The sequence below is a fragment of the Phocoena sinus genome, chromosome 1 (genome assembly GCF_008692025.1).
Source record: "Phocoena sinus isolate mPhoSin1 chromosome 1, mPhoSin1.pri, whole genome shotgun sequence".
In the NCBI taxonomy this organism is placed as follows: Eukaryota; Metazoa; Chordata; class Mammalia; order Artiodactyla; family Phocoenidae; genus Phocoena; species Phocoena sinus.
Genome location: NC_045763.1, coordinates 26,159,697 through 26,182,337, shown reverse-complemented (window position 1 = coordinate 26,182,337; position 22,641 = coordinate 26,159,697). Strand labels below are relative to the sequence as shown.

Below are 22,641 nucleotides of genomic sequence, written 5' to 3'. Positions count from 1 at the left end.
CCTGATGTGCACTATATGTAGCTGCAAATCCCAATCAATTTCAACATTTCTTAACTGCTGGAACGCCTTTCTTAACACTGTAATTTACCCTCAAAAGAACAGGGAGCACACACCCTCGCCTCCCCAGTACCACATTCTACTAACTGCCGCCCCTCCCACACCCCACTAACCCACCTGCACAAAGAAGGAAGGAGCCCTCCCTCAGAGCCCGCAATAGACGGCCACGGTACACAAGCCACCGACAAGAACTTTTATTTCTTTGTAATGACATTAAACACAACTGCTACAAGGGGAAATACATGATAAAGAGGAGGCACCAAACTTCACTTTCATAATTGATCCTGACAACAACCAAAGTAAATTGGGGCCTGCATTAGATGCAAAACTAAGGTTATTTCAGGCTCTTTATATACAAGTAAACTATGTAAACAGCACATTCCTACTCTGCATTGTCAAGACCCCCGTGGCGAGAATGTCATCACAGATAAAGAAAGCTAGGACAACGCTTATGTAAATAAAACACGGCAAGAATTCTACATGAAAATTAGACTTAGAGGCCAACACTAAATGTGAGATATGTAGCTTTTAAAAACAGATTAAAACTCCAGATTCTACCCACTACCATCTTTAAGGTGAACATGCCTGATAATGAGTTTTCTTTGGCTTTGTTTTTCTTCTTAAAGAATAACATGTTAACCGCCAGGGAACAGTTCTCTCCTCCCCCAGTCCAACAGATTTAATTAAGCTGCTAAAGCTTGAAAAACAGAATTATTTGAGCAAAGAGGAAATGTGATTGTCACATTTCCTCGTTAACCCAATCACTCATTTGATTTGGCAAAGGCGATGCTCCCATTACACATCAGTCTTAAACCCTCCTGTACCAGGGAGGCAGGAACATGAGTCTTAGACTTTTGCCTAAGCAAAAGGCTGTCCCTTTACTCCTTGGTTATCTGTGGGGAACAAGACAGCTGCAATGCTAATTATTCCAGCAACAATTAATTCTAACTATGCTATAGTTCCAAAGGTGGATGTTTGTCCCACTCCATCAAACTAATTTATGGAAACCTGGAGAAGTGACTGATAAAGGAAATGCCAACTGAAATAACAGATTTTGACTCTTGCCTTTGAACAGAACTTCTCCTTTGCATTTTGGTCCCAGACTCTAAACCAAATGTCGAAGGAAAAGAGAATCCTTGACTGGATAGAAATAGTTAACACTTAGGGATATCCATCTAAGTTTACTGGTAACTATGACCAAGTTTCTCCCAAGTCAGTTTCTAAAGCAGGGTAGGATGTTTAAGATGGGTTACTTCCATACAAAGATGGGGCTGATGGAACAACAAAACCAGACAGAGGCAATGAGCCCAGTATCACAGGCTGTGCTATAGCAACTAGGTACAACCGTCACACAGAGTGAACAACAGCACAAATGCCAGACTGCAAAATCTCCCAATAGATGTCTAGAGCTGTCTGTAAAGAGAATAATAAACTCCTAAGACATCCATTAAGATAGCTGCATGTAGCATTACCCTTAAGATCAGGTAATGCTTCGTGCACAGGCTTAATCAAAACTATTTTAGATTCACTTTAGTAGTTTTGTAAAACTGTACATCAGAGGTTTGACCAAGTAAGGAGATCCTGGATCAAAAGGCACCTCTTATTAACTAATAATGGAGACAAAAGACAGCTTCTCCAAAGTCTCTCCCACTAACACGTCAACTCATACTTGAACTGGAGTTCAGCAGATGAAACTGAAGACCAACTGACACCTCTCAATAGCACTGCTTTCTGGCCTGTCCTAGAGTCAAGACTCCGGGTGGGTGGCTCTTCAATAAAGAGCACAGTACGGCTGTTCTTAAGAGGCATATCTATGTCTAACCGGATACAGGAATATGCCGGTAGAGCCCTAAGTTCACTGGGGAAAAAAGAAGGAATATCCTTGAAGAAAGGCAGAGAAGGCAGACAGTCACAAGATCACAAATCAACAGGGGTTGTTAGTCACCAGTCTTCTGTTAGAGTTAAGATGTACACGATTTGTAAACACTGTTGTGCAAAATAAATTTAACGAAAAATGAAAAAAAAAGCCAAAAAATAAAGGCAGCTAGTGGTACAAAAAGAAGAGAAGATTTACACTTCTAACCTGTCCTTTCAACTACTTCAGATGTCCTGGATTACCAACTTTAAAATACTGACAGGTATTCGGAGATTCAAATAAAAAAGGTAAGAGGCGTTGTTAAAAGTGACTTGTATCCATTTATAAGTCACCAGCAATAATTAACACTGGCTTGCAGCCTGATAAAGAATCCCTTCCTCATAGGAGATTAAAAGATGATTTCTTTTGGGCACCAGAAGTAGACTTCACCTCTGCATAGAGGTGGGTGTTTTGCTTGATTCTGGGTGTTTTGACTTAATGCCGGCTTTCAGGCGGCAGCCACCTTCAATTTAAATTAAAAAATTAAAACTATTATCAACTCAACACTGCTTAAATGCATACACACACATAAACAGGAAGGACCTTATACAAAAAATTTCAAGTCAGCAATGGGCATTTCCAAAAGGTGACGAGTTCTTTAAATTAAAATGTTGTGAAAAATAAATTTCAAAATCTACAAAGCACAAAACAGCAGAAGATGAGACGCTGCTCTGGACAGGACCCTGGATAGGGACCTTCACTGCTGATGGGAGGAGACAAATGGACTGTACGGGAAATCTGGTAGACGCTGGAACCGATGGTGGCTTCGCATGTTCTGGTCAACCCACTGAGTCAGACTGTATCTTTGCAGAGGCTTCTGTCGGAACCGGGCGTAGTTTCTATCAGCAGAGAGGGAAAATAAAAAGAGGACAAATGAGGGTTTCAGCTGGAATGGTCATCTGTATACAAAAAAGGCCAAGAAAACTAAAGAATATTGTTACTTTTGGAAATTGGATATTCATTTTATATTTCGATTCCCATAATTTTTGAAAATTTATATTATTTTCCTTATATGAAAGGCACACTATAAGTTCTATTTCCTTCCAATTTCCAAAGCCACCTAATTCCCATACAGGTATTATGGAGATATGGTCCATATACATTAATGTTCTAAGAAAACCCAATGTATAATGTATAATAATGTTTAAGCAGGAAAAACCCATTTTCTCCCTCTGGAAACATTTAGAACAGGATCTATATTTTATTGCTTGCATCAGACCTGTACCTCCAACAGGACTTCACTGTCTGACACAGCTCAAGGTTGCTCAGGACACAGCAGTTAAAATTAGAATAAAATTCCCAGAGAAGGTAAGCATCACGTGAGAATCACACTGCAAGTTTAGAAACTGAACAGACTCAAAGTTTCTTGAGAGCCTCCTTTAGTCGTGTACTGGGCTGGGGTTCTGAGCAGGACCCTCTGAGATAATTTCATCCCGTTCTCAACTCCAGCTTGTCTAATAACCACCTGGGAAGCTTTAATGTAAAGATATAGATTCTTGGCCCCTCTCTCCACCCTTAGACTTAATAACTTAGAATCCCTTGAGTCAAGCCCTGGACATCTGTATTTTTAGACATCTCCATAGGTGATTATGGGGAATAGCCCAGGTTGAAAATAATTTTAACAGTACCTGGTGTTTATCTAGCCCTATATGCAAATACTCGCTGAATTCTTTAAACATCTCACACCATTTAATCCTAATGACAATCCTACCAGAAAAGTACTCTCATTAACTCCTTATACAGGATAGGAAACTAAGCCTCAGGTAAAATAACTTCCCCAAGGTCGTAGAGTGGAGTAAGTAGAAGAGCCTGGATTTCAATTCACATCTGACTGCAGAATTTAATAACTATTACACAACACTGCCTTTCCGAGTACTGCTGTCATTTTGGCAACTATAGAGAAAACACTAAGTTTAAAGGCCCTGATGTGGGAGCACGTCTGACATACTAGAAAAATAGCAAGGAGAGACTTCCTTGGTGGCGCAGTGGTTAAGAATCCACCTGCCAATGCAGGGGACACAGGTTCGATCCCTGGTCCGGGAAGATCCCACATGCTGCGGAGCAACTAAGCCCATGCACCACAACTATTGAGCCTGCACTCTAGAGCCCGTGAGCCACAACTACTGAAGCCCGTGCGCCTAGAGCCCGTGCACCACCAAGAGAAGCCACCGCAATGAGAAGCCCAAGCACCGCAATGAAGAGTAGCCCCCGCTCGCTGCAACTAGAGGAAGCCTGCGCACTAAATAAATAGTATGAAAAACAGAAATAGCAAGGAATCCAGTGTGACTAGAGCAGAGTGAGCAAAGTGAATAGTAGAGGAGATGAGGGTGGTGAGCTAACCAAGTCAGCCTAGACCAAAACATATAGGCACTTGTGATCATGGAGATGGGAAGCCACTGGAAAACTCTGTGCAAAGAAGAGAGAATCTGACTTATGCTTTAAAAGAATTTCTCTTGGCTGCTTGAGTTGAGAACAGTAGACAGGCAAGGGCAGAAGTAGGGAGACCATTTAGGAGACTTGCAACAATCCAAGTGAAAATGATTGAGAAATGATCAGGTTTTGGATATATTATACATAGAGCTTATAGAATTTGCTAATGCACTGACTATGGAGTAAGAGAGAAAGGAATCACAGATGACTCCAAGGTCTCTGAATAATTGGATCAAGTAACTGAATAAATCTGTAAAACCACACTGCATCAAGAAACCAGAAGATTTCAGGACTAGAAAGGCTCTTTGACATCAATTAGTCCAATATCTTAATTTTACAGTTGTGAGGACCAGAGAAGTGAAGTGATTTGATCAAAATCACATAGCTAGCTAAAAAGGGCAAAGCCAGTATTAGAACCCAGGTTTCCTGAATTTCAGTCCAATTCTTATTCTATTACACTATATCACTTCTTTCTCTACCCCTGGAATTAAACAACAATTACAGCCCTACCAAAGCCCTACCACATTTCTCCTGTAGCAAAATTCTACCCTTTTCTTCCTTCTTCTAAACACCCACTCACCGCCTGGTGAGGTCCGAAGGATGCTGCCATTTTGGGTTCTGCATGTGATGAACTTGACCCATCAAGGCACACAGCTCCCCCAAGGTACCTGTGATACAGAGAGATCAGTGGTTAGGAAGCAGCTCAGTGAACTACCATGTCAGCCTAGGTCAAAACATGTACTTTCAGGGAAGGAGAAAACAGGCACTGGTCCTAATACTATCTATTTATGATTATCACAAGCAGTCAGCACAAAAACTATAAGCCAGAGAAGAGAGCTTGCTCTTGGATGATATGATGATGAAGAAGCAGCAATAATGACAGCCACCATTCATTCATTCAACATTAATTTATTAGCTCCTATAATGTGTGAGAAACTTTACTGGGTCCTAGAATATGGTACAGACAAGACACTGGACCTGCCCAATGAAGTTTATACAGAAGACGGGCAAAAACTTTGCAAAACTGGGCAAAAAACAGTTTCCAAAAACTTTGATATGTAGTGACAGGAGAAATACATGCTGCTATGAGTACAGAGACTGGGGAGTGGGGGTTAGAGAAAGTCCCCTCCAGGGGAAGTAAATTATAAGCAGGGATCTAAAGGATGTATAGACGTTAGTGGGAGGGGTGGGAGGTAGGGATATCCAGTAGAAATAGCTAATATAAAGGCCCAGAGACACAAGACAGCAAAATACATTCAAGAAACAAGAGAAGTTGAGAATAGAAGGCGGGTAGGGGCTTTTTGCTTAACAAGAAAAATAACTGGAGGCAATTTCTCAAACACCTGGGAGCCAGGCAAGGTGCGAGGCACTATACATGTTATCTTACTAATTCTGAAAAAATATCTTGTAGGGAGATAGATTTTTTTTTTTTTTTTTTTTTTGCGGTACACGGGCCTCTCACTGTTGTGGCCTCTCCCGTTGCGGAGCACAGGCTCCGGACACGCAGGCTCAGCAGCCATGGCTCATGGGCGCAGCCGCTCCGCGGCATGTGGGATCTTCCCAGACCGGGGCACGAACCCATGTTCTCTGCATCGGCAGGCGGACTCTCAACCACTGTGCCACCAGGGAAGCCCGGGAGATAGATTTTTATTAAAATCATTTTAGAGATGGGAAACTATGGCTCAGGGAGGTGAACTTGCCTTAAATGATTATTAAACTGGACTAAAAACTGGCTCTTGTTAGATTCCATGCTTTTGCCACTATTTGATAATGCTTATTTTGCACTTAAGGGCTGAGAATTCGGCTGAAGCTCACAAAACCAAAAATTATGGTTAGAGAGAATAATTCCCCTAGACCAGTGGCTCTTAAATTTTAACATGCATCATAATCAGCTGCAAATATAAAACAGGTTGCTGGGACCCAACCCCAGTTTCTGATTCTGTAGGTCTGGAGTGGGACATGGGAATTTGCTTTTGTAACAAACGCCCAAGTGATGCTACTGCTGCTGCTGGTCTGGGAACCACATTTTGAAAACCTTTGCCCTAGACAGTGGAGACCCTTCTTTCAGCTGGTTTACATACTTCTCATTATCGTATCTATTCTGCTCTCAGGAACCAAGAGCTGTCAAACTAGGCGACAGACCATCTTTTCATGTTCTGGTAGAAGATATTTACTTAACTTTTAGGACCAGTATAATTTATTTGAAGCCTCAAGAAGCCCAACTCTGTAGAAAAAGTATATACTTTGGAGTTTAGGCAGACTTGAGTTAAAATTCCAATCCAGCCACTAACTAGCTCTGTAACCCTGGGTAAATCATTCCTCTTATCTATGAAATGTGGACAATAATAATATTTTGCTTGAACTTAAATATTAGGGATATAGTACATAAAAGACCTAGCATATCTTCTGACACTCAGGCAGTGTGCAGTAAGTGGTAGCTGTTATTATTATGGTGTTACAGCCTCGGGACTATGTTAGTTTGCAAAGACTCTTCAAAGCCTGTGACAATCAATCACCTATTTATAAGGAAAAAATGCTTATTAAGTGGATCAGTCTACATATAAACTATGACATGCTTTATAACACTCAGCAGAAATTCTCTAACCATAATGAGATGACACTTTTCAGCAAAAATGTATAGATTCATTACATTAAATGTTTCTATGCAGTTAAAATAAAAAAGGACAACCAAGGGTAAAAGAAGACAACTGACAAAATGAAAAATGTACCTGAAATGTACCTTATTCTGCAAAGATAAGTCTCCTCATCAAACAAAACAAAAGAGGTCAAGGACATGAATGGGTAATTCTCAAAACTAATACAAGTAATCAATAAATGTAATGAAAAGATGCTCAATCTCACTAATATGGAAATAAAACATATTAATCTCACTTCTTGAGAAGGAAATACAAATCAGAAATGAGTTTTCCTGGGCTTCCCTGGTGGTGCAGTAGTTGAAAGTCCGCCTGCCGATGCAGGGGACATGGGTTCGTGCCCCGGTGCGGGAAGATCCCACATGCCGCGGAGCGGCTGGGCCCGTGAGCCATGGCCGCTGAGCCTGCGCGTCTGGAGCCTGTGCTCCGCAGCGGGAGAGGCCACAACAGTGACAGGCCCGCGTACCGCAAATAAAAAAGAAAGAAATGAGTCTTCCCTTTAAGAGAGAAGTAGCTTTTGATTAGAAAATCCCTTGCCTGTTTGATTTGTTAAGCTAAAATCAAAGGTCTCTACTCAAATTGCTTTTCCTTTACCATACTTTCATATCACTAGCATCCCCCTCCCTCTAGCCCCCACAAAAAGGACATTTCAATGGTGAGGAAATCAGCTTTCCAAGAATTTCAAGATACGTTTTTCTTGCCAAAGCATCACCAAAGGAGGGCTGGCAAGATATGGAAAGTCTGGTGTCCAGTCTCAAATGGGACAAGATTATCTGCAGACCATGTCCTTCAGCTTACTCATCTCTTACCACGTAGACGCTATAAAACTGTCCTGACAATGGAGACTAAAGATATACCTATAAACCTCCTACAAAGAAACCTATTCACTTTAAACTAAAAGAAAAGACTGATCAATTAGGCCCAATGAGGCTTCAAGTATTCAACTGCTAGGCGTCATAATCTAGCAGCAGCAACTTACATACAGCATTTACCATGTATCAGGCAGTATCCTATGTGCTCTACATATATTAACATATTTATTCCTTACAATAATCCTATGAGATATTTCCTCCAATTTACAGATGAAGAGGCACAGAGAAGTAATTGGTCCAAGGTCACACAGCTAGTGACAGAGCCCAAATTCCAATAACAGAATACCATCATAGGGTTGAGTTTCCTGAAAAATTTTCTAGGACTGACATTTCACTGTGTGGATTAGAAATCAAGAATCATATTGCAATATGTCTTGTATACCCAGTTGGTACCTCAGCACAGCGCTGAGTAAACAAAGGCTCAATAACTATTGTCTCGGCTTATGTACCAAGAAATGTTAGTTTTCATTAGCACTAAGAACTTAACTGATGTACCAGGGTAACCTGTATTATTAATAAGGGTTAATTATCTAGAAACAATGGGAGCTAATATTTATCAAGCATTTATTATGTGCCAGGCACTTTGCTAACTGCTTTGCATGTATCCTATCACTTAATCCTAACAACCACATGAGGCAAATACCATTATCTCCATTTTATTCATGAATAAACTGAAGCTTAGAAAAGATACTCATCTATCATCTAGTAAATGGGAAAGCCAGGATTCAAACCCATGTGGGGCTATTAATCCAAAAACCTTATTTCAGCTCATAGCTTCAATCTCTTCTTCCTCCAAATTTAGAGATGCTAACAAGAATAGAAACATTTAAATTTTCTCTTTTCATAGTTTCCAACAGATGGGCTTTCTTGGACCAACAATCAGTACCATGGGTTTATTTTAAGTTGTGGCTAAAAGGTGGTGAAGACTGTCCTTTGTTTTGTGGCTAAGAATGAAATTCATCTAAGAATGAAATTAGGAGGAAAAAACCTCAACATTTCAGAGATGAGATCAGCGGTTCACCGAAACAATCTATAAATATGCAGCTATTATAAAGGAGGAGTAATGATAACGCTGAATGCTTGCTATGCCAATGGCCCTTCTGACAAGTCTTATACATCACCATACTTTGTACCACATGACCAAGAACAGAGACTCTCTCTGCTGGCGAATGACCTAAGATCTGGCCTGGCACCAACAGGTCATTAAGTGAATCAATCAGATACTCTCCCTTGGAATGTGAATGTGAGCTTTAATAATGAGAACAAGAGAGAGAACAGCACACAGAGGTAGGGCTCTAGGAGAGGACAGACACTTGAGATAGCTAATAGAGAGCAGCAGAAGCACTAGTCATAGAGAGAGATAAGATTAGAAGTACCAGAATCACTAACTCAGCAGGAAAACCTATTGAAAAGGAAACAAAGGCATCCATTTCTTCATCTTTTCCTGTAAATCCATTAAACTCAGTTACTTAAAGGTAATCACAATGTCTTTATTCAATGCAATCAAAAAACCACCTAATACAGGGGAGGGAATGAAGAGGGAAGGAAAGAAAAAAAAATGTGCTACAGGGGTATAGGCTATTGCTTTTACAAAAAGATTAATAGAATAGGAATAGGGAATTCCCTGGCGGCCCAGTGGTTAGGTCTCCACGCTCTCACTGCTGATGGGCCAGGTTCAATGTCTGGTCGGGGAACTAAGATCCCACATCCCACAAGTCGCACAGTGTGGTCAAAAAAAAAAAAAAGGAAAAAAAGATTAAGTAGAAAGCCAGAATGCAAACATCCAGGCCAACAAAAGTGTGATGATCTAGTACAAATCTTGACTGATTTTTTTCCATGCATACAAGGCAAAAAACAAAAGAAAGAAACAGGAATTATTATATAACTCATTTCTGCAGTGTTGTATTGTACAGGGGATATTGAACAATGTATGAATGTTCTCAACAGTAATGGCAAATGTAGAAACAGAATTTACATAACCACTGCTGCTTATGGTCTTCAGTAAAAATCAAAGCAGACTTCCACTTCTAATCATAATGAATGGGCATACCTCCACTGTAAGCAACTAGAGACTGGGCAAAATGTATGAAACAACTATATTCAGACTGCTCAGAACTGTAATCCCTAAGGGAAGGGAAACAGTTGAGGTGAGACTCAAAGCTTCTTATGAGTCTATGAGTTTATAATTTTTCAAAATAAAAAGTTTTTTTTTTTTAATGAAGGCAAAACAAATATAAGTAAACAAAAGCAGAGAGACTTCACAACAACAGACCTGCACTATAAGATACTAAAAGGAGTTCATCAGGAAAAAAGAAAATATGAGATGGAAAGGAATCAAGAGCACTGGAAATGGTAAATATGTGAGTAAATACAAAAGCCCTTTTCTCATTTAAAAAGTGTCTTTAAAAGATAACTGTTTATGGTTGAGAGTCTGCCTGCCGATGCAGGGGGCACGGGTTCGTGCCCGGGTCTGGGAGGATCCCACATGCCGCGGAGCGGCTAGGCCCATGAGCCATGGCCACTGGGCCTGCGCATCCGGAGCCTGTGCTCCGCAACGGGAGAGGCCACAACAGTGAGAGGCCCGCGTATCGCAAAAAAAAAAAAAAAAAAAAAAAAAAAAGATAACTGTTTAAAGTAAAAGCAATAATCAGGGACTGCCCTGGTGTTCCAGTGGGTAAGGTTCCGTGCCCCCAATGCAGGGGGCCCGGGTTTGATCCCTGGTCAGGGAACTAGATCCCACGTGTATGCCGCAACTAAGAGTCTGCAAGCCGCAGTGAAGATCCCACGTGCCACAACTAAGACCTGGAGCAGCCAAAATAAATAAATAAATATTTTAAAAAAACAAAAAAATAAAGTAAAAGCAATAATGTATTGAAGAGTTTATAATATATGTATAAAAACAGTAACAAAAAATGGAGATTTGGAAGGGTACTATTGTTAGGGCCTTACAGTATATGTTAAGTGGTATATTATTTGAAGGTAGACTGATTAAAGTTAAAGATCTGTATTGTAAACTATAGAGCAACAGTTCTCAAAGTATGTCCCAGGATCTGTAGGAGTCCTCAACACCCTTCTGAGGCTTCACAAGATCAAAATTATTTTCATAACAGCACTAACATGTTATTTGTTTTTACTACTTGCAATCTCTCAAAAGTGTACTGGGGAGTTTTCAAGAGGCTACACAACATGATATGGAATGCAGATTCACATATGAGAATCTGGTAGTTTTCTATTAAGCTAGATGTTAAAAAAAATCTGCAAAAATGTAAATCAATGCATTCTTCTCCCTAAAATTTTGGTTTTGTTTTGAAAATTATAGTTATTTTTAATAAAAACATTATGTTAACATGCAATGAATTATCTTAAAATATATTAATAAATATTTTAACAATTTACCAGTTATAACTTTTAATATGGTTGCGTATAGATAGATACAATGCAAACAAACAAAAACATTTTGGGGTCCTCAATTTTTAAGAGTATGAATAATCTGTAAGAGTGTAAACAAGTCCTGAGACCAGAAACTGTGAGAACTACTACCCTAGAACAACCACTGAAAATAAAACAAAGAGGTATAGGTAATAAGTCAAGCATGGAGATAAAACGGAATACTAAAAAATACTCAAAAAAAAAAAAAACACCAGGAAAAGATGAAAGAAGAAACAATGAACATATAGACAAATAGAAAACAAGTAGTAAGATGGCAGATTTAAATCCAACCGATAATTACATTAAATGTGACTGGACTAACACTTGAATTAAAAGACAGATTGTGAGACCAGGGGGAAACAAGACTCAACTATATGCTGTCTACAAGACATCCACTTTAAACATATAGATAGTTTAAAAGTAAAAGGATGAAAAAAACATATCATGCAAACACTAGTCAAAAGAAAGCTTGAATGGCTATTTAAATCAGACAAATTAAACTCTAAAACAAGGAATATTACTAAGAGTAAAAAGGGACAGTTCATAATGATAAAGGGGTCAATTCTTCACAAGGACATAATATTCCTAAATGTATATGCATCTAATGGCAGCATTTCAAAATACATGAGGCAAAAATGACAGAACTGAGAGGAACAAAAACATCCACAACTAGGGTTGAAGATATGAACTCTTCTTTTAATGAGAAAATCTGTAAGAATATAGAATTGATCACTACCATCAACCAACAAAACCTTATTGAAATTTATAGAACACTCTACCAACATCAGAATATACATTTTCAAGTACACATGGACCATTCACCAAGATAGACCATATGCTGGCCTATAAAGTAAGCCCCAGTATATTTAAAAGGATTGAAATCACACCAAGTATATTCTCTAACCACAACAGAATTAAACTAGAAATTAATAATAGGAAGATAGCTGAAAACTCCTAAATATTTGGAAATTAAGCAACACACTTCTAAATAACCCACAGGTCAAACAAGAAATCACAAGGGAAATTAGAAATTGCTTTGAACCAAATGAAAATGAAAACACATCAAATTTGTGAGATGCACCTAAGTAGCACTTAAAGGGAAACCTGAGACTTAGGTCTCAAATCAATGACATAAGTTTCCACACTAAAAATCTAGAGGGGCTTCCCTGGTGGCGCAGTGGTTGAGAGTCCGCCTGCCGATGCAGGGGACATGGGTTCGTGCCCAGGTCCAGGAGGATCCCACATGCTGCGGAGTGGCTGTGCCCGTGAGCCATGGCTGCTGAGCCAGCATGTCCGGAGCCTGTGCTCCGCAACAGGAGAGGCCACAACAGTGAGAGGCCCGCATACCGCAAAAAAAAAAAAAAAAATCTAGAGAACAAGAACAAATTAAAGCCAAAGTAAATGGAAAAGAAATAATAAAGAGAAGAAAAGAAAATAGCCAACATAGAAATATGAAACTAAAAACTTACTTTGGGGAAAAAATTAGTAAAATTGATAAACCTTTAACTAGATTTGTTTAAGAAAAAAAAGACAAATTACCAATATTAGAAATGAAACAGTGAACATCACTACAGATCCTACAGTAATTAAAGGAATAATAAGGACATTTTTAATGAATAATTTTATGCCAATAAATTCATCAACTTAGATAAAATGGACAAACTCCTTGTAAGACACAAATTACCAAGATAAAGAAGATAAAGAAATTCTGAAAAGCCCCGTATCTATTACTCTGTAGTTACAAACCTTGCCAAAAAGAAAACTCCAGGCTTTATTGGTAAATTCTACCAAACATTTAAAGGAAGAAACAATACCAATCCTGCACAAACTGAGAAACTGAGGAGAAAACAATTCCCAACTAAATTTATGAAGCCAGCATCACCATGATACTTAAACCAGAGGAAGACAGTACATACAAGAAAAATTGAAGATGAATATTCCTCATAAACAAGACATAAAAACCCTTAAAAATACTAGCAAATTGACTAAAGGATAATTCATCAAGACCCAGTGACTTTACCCCAGGAATGCAAGTTGGCCTAACAGTCAAAAAAAAGTAATAAATGTAGTACACTGTGTTACAAAATAAAGGAAAAACACAATATGATCCGAATAAATGCAGAAAATTCATTTGACAAAGTTCATCATTCATTCATGATAAAAACTCCCACCAAACTACAAATAGAAGGGGAACTTCCTCACCTGATAAAGAGCATCTATGATGAATCTACATCTAATATCATACTTAATGTACTAGAGATCTTAGTCAGTGCTGTAAGGCAAGAAATAAAAAAGGCTTATAGATTGGAAAGGAAGAAATACACTGTCTTTATTTGCAGATAAAGTCATGTTAACATAGAAACTTCTAAGGGGTCTATTAAAAAGTTACCAAAAGTAATAGAAAAACTTAGCATGGTTGTAGGATACAAGGTCAACATAAAAAATCAACTGTATATCTATATGCTAGCAGTGACCAGCTAGAAATTGAAAATTAAAAAGTATCACTTACAATACCATAAAAAAGCATAAGATACTTATGAATTAATTTAACAAAATATGTACAAGACCTGTACAAAAAACTGCTGAGAAATTAAAGACATAAATAAATTGAGAACTATATCCTGTTCATGGATTGGAAGGCTCAATATTGTTATGATATCAACTTTCCCCAAATTGTTCTACAGATTCAACACAATCCCAGTGAAATACCCAACAGGTATTTTTTTTAACAAATTGACAAGAGGAAATTGATTTTAAAAAATTATGGAAATCCAAAGGACCAAACAATTTTAAGACTTACTATAAAGTTATAGTAATCAAGACAGTGTAATATTGACATAAGAAAATACACATATATTAATGGAACAGAATAGAGAAGTCAGAAATAAACACATGGAAAGAATAATTTTTTCAATAAATGGTGTTAGAACACCTGGATATTCATATTAAAAAAAAAGAACCTAGCCTTTGCCTTAAAAAAGCCATAAAATAGTATAATCACTTTGGAAAAGTGTTTGGAAGTTTCCAATACAGTTAAAAAAACACATACTAAATGACTCAGCAATTTCACTCCTAATTATTTTCCCTAGAGAAATGAACACATGTTCACACAAAAAACCCATATATGAATGTTTATAGATGCTTTATTCATAATAATCAAAAGCTAGAAACAGTAATGTCCATCAACAAACGACTAAACTGTGGTATATTCATACAAGGAAAAATTCAGCAGTGGATGTATAGAACATACATGCAACAACATGGAGTTGTTTCTTGTTGTTTTAAAAAACTACTCCAAGTAAAAGAAACCAAACACAAAAGAGCACATACTGCATGATTCCATTTATATGTAACTCTAGAAAAGACAAATCTAATCTATAATGACCAAAAAGAAATCAGTGCTTTCCTAGAGCTGAAGTGGAGGCAGGGACAGATTGATTGGGATGGAACACAAGGGAAATTTTTAGGGTGGTGGGAATGTTCTATCAAGCTTGATTGCTGTGATGATCTCACTTAAAATGGGTACATTTTATTGCATGTAAAACATACCACATTAAAGTTGATTTAAAAAAAGAAAAAAAGTTAATGCATACTTCCAGATAAATATAACAGGTGGACTGCATGAGTTTATCTCTTCTTGCTCCTAACATCCCTCACTAAATTGGAAAAGAAAGGGCTCAAATGAATGATCTTAGCAACCACCTAAAGAAACTAGAAAAAGAAGAGCAAATGAAACTCTGAGTAAGCAGAAAGAGGGAAGTAATAAATATCAGAATGGGGGCTTCCCTGGTGGCGCAGTGGTTGGGAGTCCGCCTACTGATGCAGGGGACACAGGTTCGTGCCCCCGCCCAGGAATATCCCACATGACGCGGAGCAGCTAGGCCCGTGAGCCATGGCCGCTGAGCCTGCGCGTCCGGAGCCTGTGCTCCACAATGGGAGAGGCCACGGTGGTGAGAAGCCTGCGTACCACACACAAAAAAATATATCAGAATGGAAATTAATGAAACAGAAAAACAGAGAAAAATCAATGAAAAATCTGTTTTTTTAAAAAAGAAAAATAATAATGTTGATAAAGTTTCAGCCAGACTGATTAGAAGAGAGAAAACACAAATGACCAATACTAAAAGTGGGAAAGATGGTATCACTAGATACTATATAAAAGGTTAATAACAGAGTATTATTAACCTTAACGCCAATAAATTTAACAACTTAGATGAAATAAACAAATTCCTTGAAAGACTACCAAAGCTCACCCAAAAAGAGATACCAGTTTTTCTATACAAATTCTTCTAAAAAATTGAAGAGGTGGAAATACTTCCCAATTCACTCTGTGAGGCCACCATTACTCTGCTACCAAGACCACACAAAGAAATTACAAGAAAAGTACAGACCATATCCCTTATGAAGATAGATTCAAAACAAAATTTTAGGAAATCAACCCAACACTATCAAGGATAATACTTTAAGACCAAGTGCAGAATGCTTAAAACCAGGAATGCAAGATTGGTTTAATACTGGAAAATCAAATAATACAATTCTCTAACATTATATGATTATCTCAGTAGATGCAGAGAAAATATTTAATAAAACCCAATACCTGTTTCTAATAAAAATGTACAAATATCAACTGAATTTCCATATACTAGCAACAAACAATCTTGGTAAAGATGGGAGTAACTGGAATTCATACACTGCTGGTGGGTATATAAAATGGTACCACTTTGGAAAACAGTTTGGTAGGTTCTCAAAAAGTTAAACATGCCTACTGTATGACCCAGTCATTTGAAAGCATATCCATACAAAGATTTGTACATGAATGTTTATAACAGCTTTATTTAAATAGATAAAATTGGAAACAATCCAAATGCCCATCATTAGATGAATGGATAAACAAATTGTGGTATATCTATATAATGGAATACTACTCAGCAATAAAAAGGAATAAACTACCAAGAAAATTATTAACTGCAAAATAATTACGTTTTAAGAAAGAAGCCAGGCTCAAAAAACAGTATACAGTGACAGCAGCTCAGCAGTTGCCTGGGGAGTGGAGGGAGCAAGGAAAGGCAGGAGGAAGGAATCACAAAAGGGCACAAAGAAAGTTTGGGGTGTTACAGTATGTTTATCTTGATTGCAGTGATAGTTTCATGGGTGTTTACATAGGTCGAAATTCAACAAACTGTATACTTTAAGTTTGTGCAGTTTATTTATTTCAATTAAAACTCAAGAGAGAAAAAATATCTTGAGAGAGGTAAGAAATTCATAAAATAAGAACATAAAAAAAAGAACAAAACAGGAAAGAATTCTTAGAAGTCATAAATGTGAATGTAAAAATAAAGAAGTTAATAAGAATAGAAAATATCCCAGAAAATAGAATAAAGAGACAGAGACAGAAAAGGGAAAGAAAAGGTAAGAGACATAGAAGATCAATCCTTGGAAGTTCAATATCTAACTATTAGGAATTTCTTAAAGAGAGAGTAGATTATACAGAGAAGAAACAATTATCAAAGAAATATAAGAAATTCTCAGAACTGAGAAATATATATCCCAATTAAAAAGGCCCACTGAGGACTTCCTGGTGGTGCAGTGGTTAAGAATCCATCTGCCAATGCAGGGGACACGGGTTCCAGCCCTGGTCTGGGACGATCCCACATGCTGCAGAGCAACTAAGCCCGTGCGCCACAACTACTGAGCCTGTGCTCTAGAGCCTGTGTGCCACAACTACTGAAGCCCACGAGCCTAGAGCCCGTGCTCCGCAACAAGAGAAGCCACCGTAGTGAGAAGCCCGCGCACCACAACGAAGAGTAGCCCCCACTCACCACAACTAGAGAAAGCCCGCACACAGCAATGAAGACCCAATGCAGCCAAAAATAAATAAAATAAATAAATTTATTTAAAAAAAAGTAGAATGGTGATTACCAGGGGCTTTGGGGGAGTGGCAGGGGAAGGCTAGTTATTTTTTAACGGGTATAGAGTTTGAGATTTGCAAGATAAAAAAGTTCTAGAGATTTGTTTCACAACAATGTGAATAAACTTAACACTACTAAACTATACACTTAAAAATGGTTAAGATGGTAAATTTTATGTTACTTTTTTTTACCACAATTAAAAAAAAAAGACTAACGGGTCATGTCACAAAACATAGGAGCCCGCTTGAAGGATTTCTCATTGGTCAAAACTGGGACAAATTGAGCATCAAAAAGAATACTGACTATAATTGATTAGAAGACATTGATTTTTTTAAATTCATGAGATAATAGTGATACTAAAAAAAAAATTGAAATCTTCATACAAGTATGCTAGCTAGTACTTGTAGAAGAAACAATATATTTAGAAAACAAACATTTTCTATGCAACTCTGTGTAGTAGCTGATTCCAGCAGAGATCACCAATGAATGCTCAAACCATTAGGTGAACAATTGTTGTGGAACAGGATATTCAAATGGTACCAAGGAATCACCCCACAGATGACTTACTAATTACAAAGGGGAAAATGTACCTTAGAATGGAAAGATATGGCAGTTAACACTTTAACAAAGTGATCAAACTTAGCATCACTATTAGTAGAACAATCTGTCATTAAGTGGTGCCTCCTTATCTGATATGGGATGAACACACAATGGTACCTATGAATTATTCCAGTTTATTTTAAACGCTTAGTCTGAATCTAATCCCTCCTCTAGACCCAACTTCCAGTTTACAGGAAATATAGAGGATGGAGGAACAAGTTAAACAACGCCACAAGGAAACAATCAGACACAATTCAGAAGGTGGGACAAACTACAAACCAAGTGACCTAGATTAAGAGAGACTAAAGAGACAATAACTAAACACATGAACCTTGATTAGATAGATCTTGTTTGAACAATTTACAAGAAGACATTTTTGGGAAAACAGGGGAAACTGGAATATTGACTAGATATTAGATAATTTTAAGAAATTATGATTAAATATAAATTGCCAAGAAACATGTGAAAAATGTTTAACCTCATTAATTATTAAAAACAAAATGTTAAAATTTACCTGTCAAATTGGTGACAAAAATTAATACAATTTTTTTGGGCAGGACAATCTGGTAACGTGTAACGAAAGTTTTAAAAATGTTTATATACTTTACCCAGCAATTCCACTTCTAGGCATTCATCCTATAGAAATAAGAGTTGTACATAAACATTTATGAACCAGAATGTTCACTGCAGCATTACTAATGAAAATGGACATAAGCTAATTATCAAAATGGAATAATAAATGATACTTCATAATCATTAAAAATCTTAATTTGAGATATTTAACATGGAAAGGTCCCTAATACATTAAGTAAATGGAAGAGAGTAGTTATTTTTTTGTGATCCTAGAGGGCAGAACTAGGAACTACCATTGGAAATTATAAGGAAGCACAGTTTGGCTCAATGTAAGGACTAATTTTCTAACAATTAGAATTTTCTGAAAAGAATCTAAAAAAGAATGAACATATGTGTAAGTGAATCACTTTGCTGTACACCTGAAACTAATACAACATTGTAAATCAACTATACTCTAATTTAAAAAAAAAAAATTTTCTAAGCAATGAATGGCCTGCTTCATGAGGTGATGAGTTCTGCACTATTAGACTCTAAGCAAAGGCTGAAGGGTCACTTGGCAAAGATAATACAGAACAGATTTATATGTTAGGAGATTAAGGAGATCTTAATGGTTCTTTCCTACTCTAAGAATTTATAATCCCATATAAAGTTATCCATTAGCTGGGATGTCAGAAAGGAAGTGGTTGGTATTTCTTTGTAAATGCTATTAAAGACCCATGTGGCACTAAACTAAAAAGAGATTATACCTATATTACAATAATAGAGTTGAAGAATGATTTACATTATTGTATTCTGTTATCAATAATATATACATTATTGATAAAGTAAAAGAAGATGATTAACCTAATGGAGAGGATTCAAACTGAATTGATAGGAACTAATTTTGAACCTGCCCCCTATTAATTTCTCTGTGTCTAATAAGGAACCTGAAGTGAAATAGTGAAATAGCACTAAACATCTCAAAAAGAAGAGCAGGAGACGCTCTGCTCCTTCTTTTTGATTCTAGCTGCCCAGTAATTCATATATAAAGAGAGGAGAGAAAGAATATGCCCACCCCACCCCCTGCAATATGGCTTATAAAATCTTTAAATGTTGGATGTATGACTATTAGGCAGTGGAAAGTGACACAGCATTTAGTATCACATTTGGTTCCTGGAAGGCAGAAGCAAGCACTGGAGGTCTATGAAGGTTTTAGAGCAACTGGTAATGTTGAAAATTCTTAGATGTAAAAAAGAAATCCCCTAAAAGATGCACTTAAAAAACCAACCAAACAAACAAAAACCAACCTTTTATTATGGAAAATTTCAAATATACACAAAAGTAGAGAATAGTATAATAAGCCTCCCCCTCCTCCCCAATCACTCAGCTTCATTTATCAACATTATTGTAAGGCTGTTTTCTCTAATCTTTCAGGTTGAGTTTTTTCGTTTTGTTTTGCTTTTAGATTTAAAAGCAAACACCTGACATCACACTATTTTTACCTATAAAAACTTCAGTATGAGAAGATACATTTCCTTGCTAATAATACTAAATATTTAATAAATGTTAGTTGCTATGGCTAGGTACTGTTCTATGCATTATACTACTACTTACACGTATAATTTTCCCATAAACTAAGCCTCATTGTTATCTCCATTTTATAAATGAGAAAACTGAGTTTTTACTGGCTCAAGGTCACAAAGCCAGTAAGCAGTGGTGCTAGGATATGAACCCAGAAGTTAACTCTAGCCCAGACTTTGTTTTCCCGACCACTAAAGCAGGCTGACTTTTCTCTATTCTAGTTATTCTAGCCGTTCCTTATGGCATATAGATTGTTGTGATAAAGTGGAAGAGGGACTGCTGAATGAGGAAGAGACTGGAAAAGATGCAATAATATGAGCAGCTGCTCACTGCTCTTCTTGTGAAATTTTCTTTTCTAAATGCCCCAAATAAGAAAAATGTGATTGGATATCATCGTCAACTGCCTAGGATACAAAAGAAAGTACACCTCATAGAGGGAAAGCAATGATCAAGTCTCTTCCACAGAGGTTGAATATAGACGAACTTCTTTTAATTTGCCCCTCTAATGAAAGTGGGTGGTGGGAGTGGGGATGTCTCTAGTTCCACAAGTCCTTTAGTTCAAGCAAAGTGATCTCACACGTAAGGCCGAGTAATCAGTATGAGCAGTATTTGACTGCTTAATGAAATCTCTGGGTAAAAAATAAAAGGACCTCGGAATATAAAATTCTTCTGGCTGATGTCTCAGAGTTCTAAACCTTTCACTCACAGCCTTATAAAAAGAAAAAAAAAACTACTAAGTAATTCAAGATTTGTCAAAGAAAGGGGAGTTCTCCTTTGATCTTCAGCCAAAAATTCTTCTAAAACCCTCCCTACTGATTTACAATAGATCTTAGAGTAAATGAACTACATCATCTTCTCTGTGGAGCCTACCAAGGGCATCTTCCTTCCCCATCTTCCGCTCTGCCCAAGCACAAACAGAAGAGCTCCTTCCCTGCTCCTACTGCATTTTATACGTAATTCTACTAGAGCACTAATCAATACTGCAGTGTAATTATCTTTTCCTCTCTGGATTATCAATTCCCAGAGGTCCGAGACCCTACCTTACTCTTTACATTTCCAATCCCTAATCTTCAAACTGAGCACCACTGAAAGTACTCAAGAAAGGTGTGCTGAATGAATAGAGAAAAAAGCTCAAGATGATAGAATATGGAGTGACCTTTATAAGAAGTAACTGTTTTACCAGTATTTTCTAATCTACACCTTCAGTACAGTTCACAAGCTTCCCTTTAGGAATTTCCCCATCAGCCAATAGTTTAGGATGAATGAATGAAAACATGGACTATAGTCTCTTGAGGGCTGGAGAAAGAATTCAGCCGTTTTGGTTTGCAACAGCTTTTAATGAACTAGGGAGAACTCAGACTGAAGGATCTGGAAGATAGTCAAAGCCTTTCAAGAGCTTTTATTCAGATGCCAAGATGCAAGATGGTATTTGAAATGCCTGCTTTTTACATTTAAATGCTGAAGGCAACAGGGAAAATAATTCCAAATAAAAAACCAATGATTACCAAGCAGTGCCTGGTCGTCCACTACTAATTTTTATTTTTTATTATTTTTCTTCTACTAATTTTTAGACAAAAAAATCCGAAGCAAAAAAATCCCTAGCAAAAAAGGTCTGGTTACAGCCCCCAGCCATGGGGGAGACACTTTTCATGTACTGGTATGAGTCTCCTTGGACCCCTCTCTAATACTGGTTAGCCAAACCACTTTGAGGATTATCTGGTTAGGCAATCCCTTGAAGTAAAAATCTTTGGATAAGAAGTTATCTTTCTCACCAATTTACAAAAATTCAAGACAATCTCTCAGTTTAAGCTATACACTGGAAAAAAAAGTCTCATCACATTTTTTATATGCCATTCTTTGATTACTGTGTTACCTTGGTTAGAGTCCACTGGGTCTTCTATATGAGCAATGACATTCCTGAGATAACTTTGCTTCTGCTTTTCTAGATCTGATGGTGAAAACGTCGGAATATTAGTCCTTGAACAAAGCAAACCAGGAGGAAAAACAATCAGTTAGAACCATGAATATAGTGCTTTGTACAGAGAAGACATATACAACTGATGGATTAGAACAACTAACTCTCAAAACACTCTCTAAGATCCAATGACAAAAGACAGTGTTAGTCACGTAATATGAAGCTGCAACCAAGTATGGAGTTGAGACAAAAAAGAATAGATATAACCTGCTGTTAACAAGGCATAGGGACTTCCTTGGTGGTGCAGTGGTTAAGAATCTGCCTACCAGTGCAGGGGACAGGGGTTTGAGCGCTGGTCTGGGAAGATCCCACATGCCACAGTGCAACAAAGACCGTGCACCACAACTACTGAGCCCGCGTGCCACAACTACTGAAGCCCGCGTGCCTAGAGCCCATGCTCCGCAACAAGAGAAGCCACCCCAATGAGAAGCCCATGCACCACAACAAAGAATAGCCCCCACTCTCTACAACTAGAGAAATCCCGCGCACGGCAACGAAGACCCAACGCAGCCAAAAATAAATAAATAATTAATTGATTAAAAAACCAAAACAAGGCATAGCAAAGCAAAGACTGCCTACTCCATAGAGACAGAAAGCATTTGTTGAGTAATTCAAATTAGGAAGTTAGGAAAGTTAGGAAATAGCTAACTTCATAGAGCCACAGAAA

The 22,641-nt window shown here is 37.6% G+C and overlaps 1 protein-coding gene across 4 annotated transcripts in view; it reads right to left on the bottom strand.

The window, feature by feature from the left end:
- Nucleotides 1-232: 232 nt before the first annotated feature.
- S100PBP (S100P binding protein) overlaps nt 233-22,641 on the bottom strand; it is a 31,962-nt gene continuing 9,553 nt past the window's right edge. The window contains exons 5-8 of one of the 4 annotated variants that reach the window (XR_004349095.1): nt 21,873-21,976; nt 18,475-18,502; nt 4,983-5,070; nt 2,762-2,811 (exon numbers count right to left, since the gene is read on the bottom strand). Coding sequence is in view for 3 of the 4 variants with exons in the window: in XM_032625859.1 (XP_032481750.1) it covers nt 2,670-2,811; nt 4,983-5,070; nt 21,873-21,976 (334 nt within the window). In the remaining variant the exon portion in view is untranslated. Of the gene's footprint in view, nt 2,812-4,982; nt 5,071-13,596; nt 13,630-18,474; nt 18,503-21,872; nt 21,977-22,641 lie in introns of those variants that run through there. The other 3 variants (XM_032625859.1, XM_032625869.1, XM_032625884.1) reach the window with 3 other exon arrangements.